Source organism: Chaetodon trifascialis, chromosome 9 (assembly GCF_039877785.1).
Source record: "Chaetodon trifascialis isolate fChaTrf1 chromosome 9, fChaTrf1.hap1, whole genome shotgun sequence".
Lineage (NCBI taxonomy): Eukaryota > Metazoa > Chordata > Actinopteri > Chaetodontiformes > Chaetodontidae > Chaetodon > Chaetodon trifascialis.
In genome coordinates, this window is record NC_092064.1 from 23,602,702 (window position 1) to 23,616,103 (window position 13,402).

Here is a 13,402-nt window from a genome sequence, read left to right on the forward strand (position 1 = left end):
TAATTCTAAAAGAACAAAACATTTCACCGTCAAAAGTGTGCAGTGGCTTTATTGTCATGTCCATTATTATCTACAACTTCCTTTCATGTCAGTTTTATCTCTGTATTTGTGTATGTGTACGTAGCTGTGAAGTTTATATCTGTAATCATCCATCCCTGACAGTGTTATGGGCATGCTCAGTGCAGCTTGCATGCTGCAGGACAGGACGGAGTGTCTGCAGGGTGGGAAAGAGGGCATGAGCTCAGAGCAGAAGAACGAGAGCCAGATTGAGAAAGAGAGGGGAGTCTGCCGTGTCCAATCTCATCTCTGTGGTGGTGGGGTCAAGGGGGAACAAGGGAATGAGTGGGAGGAGGGAGAGCAGGGAGGCAGTGATTCTCCAGAGTACAGCAGGAGTCCTGTTATATCTTCACACCCACTAGCAAAACTACAGATTTATGCAGCGCAAAAACATACACACACTGTACGCACGCCGTTGGCGAATCATCCACCTGCAGCAGCCTTTGCAATAGTGTGGCCCGGGTTAACACACCATCGCTACGAGCCTGTCTTTGATGTAAGCTGCTCAGTGTGTGTGTGAGCTGACAGAGAGGTAAGATAAGGGGGTCAAATGCTGAGAGGGGAGAGAGAAATTTAGAGACAATGTGGGAGATTCGTGGAGGGGGAGAATGAGAGGTGTTTGTCCCACAGGACAGAGCTGGGGGCAAGGTGAAGAGCATCGATATGGAAGGGTTTAGCACACAGCACAGCTGCACTGTGAGTAAGGCAGATTTTTGCTTATGGCACAAACAACAGTCATGAGGGGGCAGAGGAATTATGTTGTACAGCAAGTAGAAATGGACTGGAGGGGAGCTCAGGCAATATAAGCCCTGTTTTAATACTCCTAAATTTGTCATTTGACCAGAATTTTAATGTGCTGCAGCTGCTGTGAATATGGGTCTGCTTTCTTTACATGCATAATATCAGTGAAACATCCATGCTTTGACCTTTTCTTTTTTTTAGATTTTGTTGTTACTGACTTGGCTCATTGCTGCCTCATAGAGACAGTAAATAGGGACAGCGGTTCTGCTGAAGATGAACATCTGGAGCTGCTTAGCCTTGTGATATTTTCTCAGTGTTTGTTACACTGTCCATTCACCCCCACTTTATGTCCTCAGGTAATATTTGATGACATTTGACCCCTGAGAGTCTGAAATTGAGGCGGCTTTTGAAGCAAACAGCAAATTTGTTGCGTTTAAAAGAGGCAGAACCACTTTCAAACCAGGAGGAGAGACCACAGAGAAGACAAATGGATTATCTCTTACTGCCTCTTGCTTCATCTGTTCCTCTCCCTCCCTCTTTAGTACCGTTTCCCTGCTGTTATCGTTCATGTCTGTTTCCCTTCAGGGACTAGCCATGTCCATTTTGTTTGAAGGAAAAATCCGAAGCCAAAGGCAAGACCCATGCTGTGCTCTGTGTCTCTGCAGGATTGACTCTGGGTGCCTTATGATAAATCTTTAATTCCCTGGTGGGTCTGTTTTTGTATCCTTCCAAAGATTTGCGGGGAAGCTTGTTGTACTTGGTTTAATTTCCTCAGAACAAAGCTCATCTGATCTTCCCACCCAGACTTGTGTGTGGCATTAAGTCTTCATTTTCATTAATGTTGGAGGGCCAGCACGGGAATCTCATTTTAATTTGACATTTAAACATCTGTTTTCAATTTCCTGAGGAAAAGAGTGTGTGTGTGTCTGTGTGCACGCATGTGTGTGTCTGTGTATGTGTGGGTGGACAGGGGATCGTTTGTGGGGGTGATGAACCTGGGAGCTTTCAGAGCTGAGTGCAGCCATCTCAGCTGACCTTTAAAGGAGGGTTTGGGTGTAAGAAATGATGGCAGCTAATTGCGTTAGCTTCAGCATAGCTGCAATTTGCTACTGTGGACCTGGGGAGCGATTTATCACACAGTACAGTAGAGTGTGGTTAGACTGGGCTCGGCAGGGCCCAACAGATTCTTGCCACTGCAAACTAAACTTCTGCCTGGATAGATATGGTTGTTTTATGCACAGTCAGCTGTTTGTCTTGCAGCGAGGCATGTCAGCCAGATGAGATAGGATGTGTGTTGTTCTTAGCGCACTGAAAAGAGGAAACGCAATGCAAAATAGATCCCTTTACCTTGACAAAGCGTATTGATATCTGTCCAGGTCCGGATATTCACTCCGTTTCATCCTGTCATCAGCATATTTGAGCAAATCCAGGACGGACAAAGAGGCGTCTTCATGCTGGGACCTGTGACTTTGGCCCATTTCCACATATTAAGCTACAAACTGAAAATCTCTCTCTGTACACACACAAACACACACACTCTCACACACACATTGAGGTTGGCCTCCCTGTTAATAGCGCAGGAAATATTATCTGCTAGGGGACAGCTGCAGGCTCACTAGAGAGACAGAATGGTAGAGCAGGCTCATTATCCCAAACACAGACATAGACCACACCACACACACACTCACTTTAAGGACAGCACACAGCGTGAGAGCCTCCCTCTCCCATTCTTTCACCCAATTCTGGGTCCTAGAACAGGAACAGGCAGGGAGGCAGGCGAGCAGGGCCTTATGCAGTATGTATACAGGAAGGAGGGACGCTGGATGTCTTATTTAAACCAGGGGGGCCAGAGGCAACCGATTCCACCACAGCTCCGGATCTGACAGGGCTTTTGGCGGAAGAGTTGGGGCTTTGTACCCCATCCAGATCTGAGTCTCTCTGTCTGTCTGTCTGTCTGACAGACTGTCTGGCGGCCTCTGTCTCATTCTTGCTCATTCTGCTTCCATCCCAGAGGATTTTGTTTTTCACCACGCAGATGTTCGGGGCTGTCTGCTGCGCTGCACTCAGCTGTGTTTATAACAAAGAGGTGTTGGTTTGGAGGAGGAGAGAGGGCAGCGAGGTGGGGGAGTGAGTGCTGTTAAGGAGGGGTGGAGGTCACCGCGCTGTTGGTGTAAACACTGGATGATGCCAGCTCTCCCTCAGGCCTCCAGCTAGTCGGTGCAGCATCCCTATTTTTCCTCTTTTCCCCACCAAACATCCCTTTTTATTTTCCGGAGGGACAAATGCATCTGCATGTTAGCTGAAAGAGTTACAGTGAGGCCAGCAGGGGGGGTAGAGACCCACTGAGAGGAGACGATGTGCACTTAATGTCAGAGTTAAAGTTGCTCACCCGGGCATTTATTGCAGGCTCTGCATTAGCTGTGCAGGAAAAGCATGAATTCTCTCACACACTCTTAATTCTTAAACATACACGCTCATGATCAACACAGTGTTTCTCAGCAACTGTCACCAGCTCATGTCTCCACTTTTATACTCATTTATCAAAAAACACAAAGAAAGAAAAATCACTTCTGAATGTGGCCACAGCATCTCCAATGCTGCACTCACCTTGAAACTCAAGGCTGACTTCTACAATAGCGCTCCTCAGATCAAGGTGACCCTGCTGATACAAACCGAGACAGTGTTTCTTCAGATGCAGCTGGTGCTCTAATGGATCGGATGTTTAGTGTTTACATTTGCATTCCTGGATGGCTGTATCTGCTTTTGACTGCGCCAAATGAGCTCACTCGCCGTGCAGCTGCACTGCTGAGTTTGACTTGGATCAGAGCGAGTGTAGAAAATTTAGGGGGTCACACACATAATGGTTATCCGTCTGTGCAGAGCGCGCTGTGCATTTATCTGTGGAGGTGTGCCTCCTACTCACAGGCGGGAGCAGCATACTGTATGAGGCGCAGAGTATCTGAGGAACCCTTTTGCTTTGTTTCTGATAAATACTCTTCCTATGCTTAAGAATTGAGACGAGGCAATGCAACATTTATACTCAGAGCGATGTGGGTGTGATTACGCAGCGAAGGACTGGGGAAGCTATTACCACCCATCTTACACCAAAGCCAGGTTCCTACTGTTGGACTGGATTCCCACTCCTCGCTACAAGAGGCAGAGAGCAGTATCTGGGCTCAGCAATGACCAATTAAGTGCTTAAAGGGTTTAGTGAGGAATTTGTTGGCTGTCAGTAGGTGAGGGGTCCTGTGGTGAGCTTGACTTTGATCTGTGACTGAGGTGACTTTCGAGCAAGCTGAGGAGCGTGAGACAATAGACGGCAAAAGCTTGTTTTTTCCCCCAGAACACAGACACAAGCCCTCATTCACATTACTTTTCCATACATGAACAAGGTTAGCGATTCACATGCACACACTGCGCTGACCTTGTGGGCTTTGTGTGTGGCCTGAATTTCAGCCTGAAATTTACAAGCACTATTTTCATATGTTTTTATACGTATATACAGCAAAGCTGGGAAAATGATTACTGGCACAGTGTGTGCAGAAGGGAGCTTGTTGCTTTTTCATTACTTTCTCCCCTCTCAATAAACCTCCAGTTTATCTTTAATGCTGGAGATATGGATTCCAGAGATACATGGTTCTGCTGCTCCTCAGAAAATAGATACGCATTGATCTGCTTTGTGGAGCTACTGGTTAGCAATGATATTGATGTGATATTCTGATAAGGCAGGCAGGCAAAGACTAATGAATTTAGGTGAGGCAGGTTTTGTAATTTTGCATTCAGTCCCAAATGAAAATCAGAATTGCTCCGTTCATCTCTTGAAACCCCCACATCTATTCAGTATCAAATTAGACCTATGAGAAGCTGCGGGCCTCTCATGTCCCAATAATGAAAATCCATTGCTGTGTCATCTTTTCCACAGACCTCTACCAGGGAAAATCAATGCAAATAGGAATCTTATCCAACCAAAGTCCTTAGCAAGGCTCCAATGTTGGATTGGATCTAATGTGGATTTTCATCAATGTTAAGCCAGCACGCTTGTATGAGCGCAGGGGATGTAAACATGGAGTGTCAGGGAGAGATGAAGAAGTGATGACGGAGAGGCGATGATCAGGGTGTCGTGAAGTGTGTGCGTATTTGTGTGCATGATTAGATGTAGGTCTGTGTGCTTCGGTCAACAAAGAGGAAGGTCATCACTATTCAGGATGTTGATGGGCACAGCCTATCCCCGCTGTTGTGAAGCTTATTGATAATGTGGTTATATAGAAGGAAGCAGGGCATTGAAAACAGCACCTATATAAGGGTAGACCATACACACCTGTTTTTATTTAGTTATTATTATATGCTGTGAGGAGATTTTAGTGGGGTTGTCAGTTTTCATGGTAGGCTATGTGCAGAAAATCCGTAGTGATGTGTGCCTTGCGTTTTGTCATCTGTGCAGAATTAATTGTGTTTCAAAACACCTTGACTGCTGTTTTACTAGCTGCCGTTGGCTTTATAAATGCGGCAGGTAACAGCTGTAAGTGTTGTGATTTTGTTGACATTTTGTTCATTTTTTTCTTCTCTCCCTCTCTCTGCTTTCCTGCAGTTCTGCGTGATGACTTCAGACAAAACCCCGCAGATGTAATCGTGGCAGCAGGCGAGCCAGCAGTCCTGGAGTGTCAGCCTCCGCGTGGACATCCTGAACCCACCATATCATGGAAAAAAGATGGGATAAACATTGACGACCGAGATGAGAGGATCACTGTAAGACTTTTTTTTCTGGAAACTTCAGTCACTGCAGTGTTGTTATTGCTGACACGTAGGCTAATCTACTGATGCCTGATATATATAAGGTTGATGTGTTGACATGTATGAGATAGAGTGACCCAGTGATGCAGGTCAAGTCATTACCAGCACATCAGTGTTTGTTGAAAGATTGATTTATTTGGCTCATTATTCACGTATAGCAATTACCAAACCCAAAGCAGCCCATTTTGGTGGCTACAACCTTTAATGACTGAGGTAGATAGAATAAGTCTTGCTCCATCAGTCAGCAGCAGGGCATTGATTTGGGATGACCTGCTGATGAAATCAACCAGGAGAAGCGCAGATCAGGGGGGAGAAATGAGCTGACTAGAATCGAAGAGGAGAAAGTTGTGCTCAGCAGCAGCAGCGCCTGCAGAATCCAAACAACTCCCTACATTTGTCTCGCAACCAAACCACCAATTATTCAGCTTTAATTAAAACAACAGCACAGCCAGTGCTGCCCCGTCAATCAGCTCTGCACGCTCGCTCGAATAACCTTAGCTCATACTGTTTCAACCAAACACGACTTGGTGTCCATAGTGGTTTTCCTTGAGCAGGAAGAGACTTTTAATTGTGTTTGATTATACTGATTGGATACGTGCTTAAGGGAAATACAAGACTCTGACTCAGCACGCAAGCAGCTAGTGAGGGGGAAGTAGTTAGCTATGGGGCTGGATCCCATTTTCACAATCTGACTGGTGGGGTGTTACGGTTCTGCACGTTGTGCAGTTGTTGAGCAGTCAAATAGTTTGGCCTCCAAGTGCTGACGATGACTAACTTCACAGTACAGTCATGGAAAATCAAATCTTCCCCAGATAATAAATGCAACATAGAGTAATAAAGATGTTCCACTCTGTATGCCCGTAGCGTAGCGCTGAAATCCAGCCCGGGCTAGTTGTGCTCAATGCATTTTCATTACTCTGTGAGTTAAAACAGTGATTTATTGCTGCTGGCTGTCTTCAGCGATGGACTTTACATGACTAAACACAGTTTTGCTCAGTGAGGGCCAGTTGAGGTTGCGCACGTGGATCGCAGTTCAAACTCCCAAACAGTGTGCAAGTGTTCTTTCAGTCTTTTCTAAGCTGCACAGGCAGAAGATCGAGAGTCTGCGTCTGACCGCTGAGCAGCATAATTGAACGAAACAGGCCCATAATCTAGTTTCAAGTGAATCAAATCGCATCTGTCCGTCGCTTAAGACAGTAGTTACAGATAAGCACAAACCCTCTATGCCACACAGGGAACTTGTGTGGCCTTTGAATTGTCTGTCTTGTGATTTCTACACATTAGATCGTATATGTATTGTGTTTTTACTATGTCGACACCTTACCACCCATTTGCTTCCACCGTCATACTGTAAATAATATTTTAGGAAAAATACATCCCATTTTTCCTAAACCGGCATTAAAGACAGTCGTGTTGGCAGTTTGACCTTGCCCTTCTGTACAGTTATTTCTGTTGTTTATACATCATTTCTGCAGTAACTCCTACATGGTGGACGTGAGGACTTGTTCTTGCTGCTGTATATGTGACTTTGTGCACTGATGGGTGAAATCCTTCGAGTGAACATTGTGAACACTGTTGCTGTGATGCAGGCTGTGTCCTTGTAGCCTGCAGCTGCGTAGGGCCTTGCATGGACCTGAAAACAGCCTCTGCTGCGTGGACCAGCTGGTGTAGCTCACTGTAAACTTCCTGTCAAACACAAAACCTCACAGACTGGGCCCTCCCGAAAGACCACTTTTAAAGTAGCACTAAGTATGTATAATCAACGGTGGTGACAGACGCCGTCCTGTGCACGCCCATGTTAGCAGGTCACGTTGTATTAGAACCAGGACGTCATGGGGCGCTGTCCTGAGTTTGTTTATGGTATAGTAAATTTGGTATGAGTGAATATTGGGCTTTAAAGAGAGCAGCAGAGGGTGGAATCTGTATAATGTGATGAACAGCTGAGCTTGTCTGGCCCCCATGCAACATGCTGGAACGTGCAGTCTCCTTGGTGATCACTGTTGATCAGAGCGAGGTCCCAAACCACCTGCAGCGGGGTTTTTTTTATCCCTGCACCGCACTTCACTGGGATGGGTCGGCTTGTCTTTGGTTGCCGCAGCATAAAGGGGCGGGAGCGAACTTCAGAGGGAGGCAGACACATCAGAAGGAACCCTTCTGTTTTTCTATCTATTTTAGTCAGCTGTATGTAAACACCAACGACATGCTGTGTGCCATCTCACATATATTCATGACTTCATGTGGGGCGGTTGTGAAATGTTTCCCACTGAGCCATGAAAAGTGAGGTAGGTCTATTACCCTGTCAGCAGCTGGCCGCTCTCCTCTCAACTTCATCAAACAGGTCTTTCAGGAACAACGAGTAAACGATAAATAAACATAAGCGGGAAAAATGCCCGTTTTTAAGCTGCTGTCTGCTTAAAGCAAGAGTCTGTCAGCAACATCATAAATGGCCAAAATGCAGCACATTGTCCTCCTCCTTCTGTGCAATAGTTGTGGCTAATTATCAGCCTGGAAAATGAACTGCTGTGTGAATCCCAACAGAGTGCATGCTGAATAGGGGCTTTTTCATTATCAGCATTGCCAAATGACATGAGACAAAAGGCAACAGGATAGAGCCATCTCCCTGTAATGCCGGGATAATGGTCAGATTGTTGGGGCTTTCAGCTGCCTGTGTGCTTCGCTGTGTTGTGTGGAGAGGATATGCATGCAGAGAAAAAGAGGGCCGCCGTCGCTGCATTCATTTACTTTAGCCAGCTCTCAGAGTCCCTGCTGCTCTGGCACTCCAAATATGCCTGTGGAGAATGGGAAACTGCCACAGACACACAGAGGTAAGAATATGGATAGAGCGGACGGGGCCTTAAGTGGATCCTCATGTCAAAGCTCTGCGGACCCAACAGTACACCCCCCTCTTTCTCTGCTGTATGGTCTGCCCTGACCTTGTGCTTTGTGAGTGTCACAGTGTTTTAGCTGTTAAGCCTTTCCTCAAACAAACAGTAACATAATGATACTTCAAACCCCTCCTGCACCGCGGGGTTCCCTAAATAAGCCAGGCTTCCGCAGCCTCTTCAAGTCCCTCTGCCTCCTGCTTTTCCATGAATATTAAACAGGGGTGAAGGGCTGAGGAATGCGTCAGAACCAGAGGAATGTGTCCGGTTGTAACGTTGTCCCTGATGAATTTCAGACTTACCCTGGTTACTTTAGAAAAACTTGCCACGCACGCCGTTTTAAGTTTGTCTCTCATGTCCAGGTGATGAAAACTTGACTGTATTTAAAGTACAGCGGTGTAGATTCTTCTGAGATATATCTAAGCTTGCAAGTGAAAACACATGCAGCGGAGCTTGAGTTTAACATGACAGTCGCAGGGAAAGCAGATTTTTGCAATATTGCATGTCAAGTTCTCTGTCACCGTGTCTCTAATGAGGGTATCGATTACCTGCTTGCAGGTGGCGGTCCTGATCTTGCAGGCTGATGTGCGCATTTAAAACCTTAAGCCCTATCAAGGCACAGAGATCACTGGTGCACCATGCTATTGTCTGTCTCGGCGCTGACTGGCATGGTTGTGAGCTGAGAGAAGGGCTGAGGGGCCTGCGCTGGGGCCGGGGCTGCCTTTCTGACTGCCTGAGAACAAAGCACCTCCTCTGGCCTGTAATCAAAGCCCTGGGAAATAACAGACATGACATTCACCTGGACAAACACACACTGACTGCTGGGTGTGTGTGCTTGAACGTATGTTCACTTGCTCTCACTTGTAGCTGTATGCACACACACACAAAAAAATTTCCAAGAAACCTTTTCTTTCAAACATTCCCGGTTATGATAGACAGAAGTGTCCTGAAGCTCTTTGTGGTGACTGGAAAAGCGCTTGCCGTCCTGCAGTGCCTCAGGTGTTCCCTCAGGGACCTGCGGTTGTGTTGGATTGAGAAAGTGTTCTTTGGCTCAGCTTACCCTGAGGAGGAAGAGGCCGACCGATAGTGATTTAGACTTCGAGTGGAAGCTGAGTGGGAACAGCTAGAACTGGTGAGAGTTAGTCTCTATCTCTGTAAGCGCAGAGCAAAAACCCAATAAAAAAACGCTCTTCAGCACCAGGCGATTATGTGTTTGTGAGTACATTTCATCGTGGTGTTGTAATGGCTTTTTGGTAAGTTAATGCTCATAGGCATTCTTACATGCAATCAGGAAATGTTTTGTAATGGTTCAGCTATGCTGTTTTCTGTTTTCCGTGTCAACTGCTTTCCCCAAGTGTCTCTCACACTCTAATATTGCTGTTTTTTCTCTCCATGTTTCGCCTCTCACCTCTTCCTCTTCTGTTCCCTCAGATACGTGGAGGGAAGCTGATGATCACAAATGCCCGGAAGAGTGATGCTGGGAAGTACGTGTGCGTTGGCACAAACATGGTTGGCGAACGAGAAAGTGAAATTGCTGAACTCACAGTGCTCGGTAATTAATCGCTTCTCCATTGGAGTATCTCAATCTGTTGTCTGCTTCGCTGTCTGTGCACATCCAAGCCACAAACATGCACACACACATTTTTTTTTTCTGTTTGTCTGCAATGAGAAACACAATCCAGATGTTAAGCTTTGATTGTCTGTCTCTCAGGGAGCTAAATGGTGTCGCTGACCTTTATCAGATAGAGTGTGAGATGACCTCTAATCTCACACTTAGCTATGAATCCCACGCTGGCCCCAGCAGCTTCTCTCCTGTGACCAGCAGCACCTTATTTCACCATGAGTGACCTCTGACCCCGATACTCTGCTGTGTCCAAGCAGAGAACATGCCCAGACTCCTGATTTTATTGGCAGCTTTTTCACTTCCTCCACCTCTCCTCCTCAGAGACCTCTTATAATCTGTCAGACGGAACGGCGACAAAGCCGGTTTTGTAAAGATGAATAATTGCTCGGAAATAATACTGTCAGGGCTTAAACCAGGCCAGCTCCGAGCTTTTGTGTTTGTCCATCAGAGTATTGTAACCCAGAAACTGAGGTTAATAATAAACCACCCTGGTTAGTTTTTGGGCCCAAGTCTGATGTGTTCAGAGCAACTTTCTTGCGATATAAAGATGAACATGGGAAGTGCTGTGGTGACCCTGCACTGTTGGAGAATCAGAGCTGGATTTGAGGGTGATGGGGTCAACAAGGTGACAGGAGACAGACTCTCTGTGTCTTCGATTAATCCACTGCCTTGTCTTGTGTAATTAAAACCATATACTGTACCACTAAGTAGTAACAGTTCCCTGTCCTTGTGACTTATGTCTACTGTCTAGACTATATTTCTTCTTATTTAGCGTGCGTTATTACCATAAATTGCTTATAACTTTGTCCCATCGAGGCTCTGTAGACAAACTCAAGTCAATTATTTCCTCGTTTTCATTCCAGGACACCTCACGGGACCTAAATCTAAATGATTTACACTAAGAATATTTTCAAGATGGCTTTTTCCGCTGGGTTTCATTCAGTTTTCAATTGAATTTCATACTTGGCTCTAAAGCCTGACTGTAAAGAGCAAAACCGAGATTTATCGAGGAAATGAAAGCAACAGATTTAATGACTCTACCTTAATCAAATCATTAGTCCAGTACTGCTGTGATCGCTCATTCGCGTGCTGTTTTTATCTTCACAGAGCGCCCCAGCTTTGTGCGACGCCCCGGCAGCCAGGTGGTGCTGGTGGACCAGAGTGTAGAGTTCAGGTGTGAGGCCCGTGGCGACCCAGTTCCCACCGTGCGCTGGAGGAAAGACGATGGTGACCTGCCCAAAGGAAGGTATGACTCACCACTGGTCTTCTTTCATAACACAATGCCTCCCTCCCTCACCCGCTCCCTGTCTGTTTTGTTCCTCTGCTCGCTTTTGTTTGACGTCAGCTGACGCATGTCGCATTCAGTCTGCAAAGTTTCTGTGTGTTTGACGACATTTGTTAAACCTGTTTCAATCCAGATATGAGATTCGCGAGGACCACACCCTGAAGATCCGCCGTCTGACCTCAGCTGATGTCGGCTCCTACACCTGCGTGGCCGAGAACATGGTGGGCAAGGCGGAGGCGTCGGCCACGCTCACCGTCCACGGTAATGCAGAATACCGATTCTGTTTGCCCAAATTGTTCATTTACAGCCCCTTGGACAGCTGTTGTGAATTCATTTCCGCTTTGGGTTACTGTGCAGCTTGATTCAAATGCAATTTAGCCCAGCCGCATTGCGATAATAGCCCTCAGCTTTAGCACTACACGGTCATCACTTTCAACTATTCTCTCTCAATTAGCCGATTGATTTCTAATAAAATGAAACGCAAAAATCCATAACAGCCGTAGAGTTGTGCACACGGGAGCTCAACAGCAATCGATTTCATTTGCCCTATACAAGTGGCATTTCTCCGGAGGCCTGCCTTCCTTCATGTTTTAGGACATACAGTACTATTTTTGATCCAATGGAATATCCTTGTGTCTCCTGTGGCCCTTTCCATTGGACATCTTATTAACACAGTTGGAATATAAAGCAGCTGGTCACACAGTGTGAACATTCAGAAAGACACCATTCAGAGGAACTGGGGGGCTGGGATCACCCCCATACCCTCCTGAGAATCAGAGGAACACAGGGGCCATTTAACGGCAAACTAATGGGAATGTTAGGAGTCGCGTGAGAGGAGAATGGAGGGAAGGAGGCGGAGGCTTAGCGCACGGAGATGAGGATTGGATGGAAGGACAGTGAGTATGTTGGTCTCGGTGGCGGCTCACCACTGAGGCAGAACGGGTTGGGAACTGGGGCTGGGGGGGCGATTGTGGTGAAGAGGATGGGGGGGGGGGTTCTGTGGTGAGTTCAATCATATTAATGTCACTCCCAGCCATCAGCACAGCAGAGATATAAAGAGACAAGGCAATTTTATTCCTCTGCCAGCCCCCCCCACACACAGATACTTCATCTTCACATGGCCACCCTTTGCAATTATTTCTTGATTTTCTCCACAAGACAACAATCTTTAGATTGGTTTGAACAGCAACATTAGGCACTCCTGTCAATACACCCGTCAATATATCCACTTCTCTTATTGCCTTTTTTCACTCTTTCCCTCTCCCAGATGAAAGCTTAGTTAATGAAAGGGAACAGCATTGATGCGCTGGTTCAATAAGCTCTTCTTCAGGCTTAGAAACATATTTGAAATGCTAAAACCTCCCTTGTCCTCTGTGGAAATGACACGTCTTAACCTCAGGCCAATTCCCTGCTGCCTGCATGCAGAAGCGAAGCACTGACCCTTTCTTCATACGTTATGCCTTTCAACCACCCCTCCATGTTATAATAAGAGTTAGAAAGGCATGAAAACAGAAGTAAAAGCGCTTAAACTGATTTTACTTCAGCAAAGAAGAACCCCTGCCATAGATTTAGGGGGACAAATGTCTTTCTTGGAGTGTAAGATCAGGTGAGCGGCGTAGCATAAATCACTGGAATCCTCGTTGCTCTCTCATGGTTAAATCTGACTGATGCCTGAACCTCCGAGTTTTCAGCGTTCCTAGAACCATTTCCCTCTAGTCTCCAGATCTCTGAGCTTCAGAACCAGACCAGGACATGAGGAGGCCAGGGAGGCTGTGGGCACTGAGTAGTCCAGCTAATTAAAGACAAGCAGGCCACAGTCCCACGCCCGGAAATGACATGCTTCTAATTACAGATGCGGGCATAAGAAAGGAAAGAAAAGCCGGGTAATTGTAGGTCTTAACAGGCTGAAGTAGGAGAAACGATGTATAGGTAGCAAGATGTCGCTGTAGTAGTGAAGACAACAGTAATGTGGGGGGCAGGAGTTTGGTCTGTGTGTTTAGTGGGCAATGCTGTCGCCCTACA

The 13,402-nt window shown here is 46.3% G+C and overlaps 1 protein-coding gene across 3 annotated transcripts in view; it reads left to right on the plus strand.

The window, feature by feature from the left end:
* robo1 (roundabout, axon guidance receptor, homolog 1 (Drosophila)) overlaps positions 1-13,402 on the plus strand; it is a 218,383-nt gene that overhangs the window by 171,019 nt on the left and 33,962 nt on the right. For all 3 annotated transcript variants that reach the window (XM_070971046.1, XM_070971047.1, XM_070971048.1), the window contains 4 exons: positions 5,387-5,544; positions 9,903-10,023; positions 11,203-11,341; positions 11,514-11,641. In XM_070971046.1, coding sequence (XP_070827147.1) covers positions 5,387-5,544; positions 9,903-10,023; positions 11,203-11,341; positions 11,514-11,641 — 546 coding nt within the window. The remainder of the gene's footprint in view (positions 1-5,386; positions 5,545-9,902; positions 10,024-11,202; positions 11,342-11,513; positions 11,642-13,402) is intronic.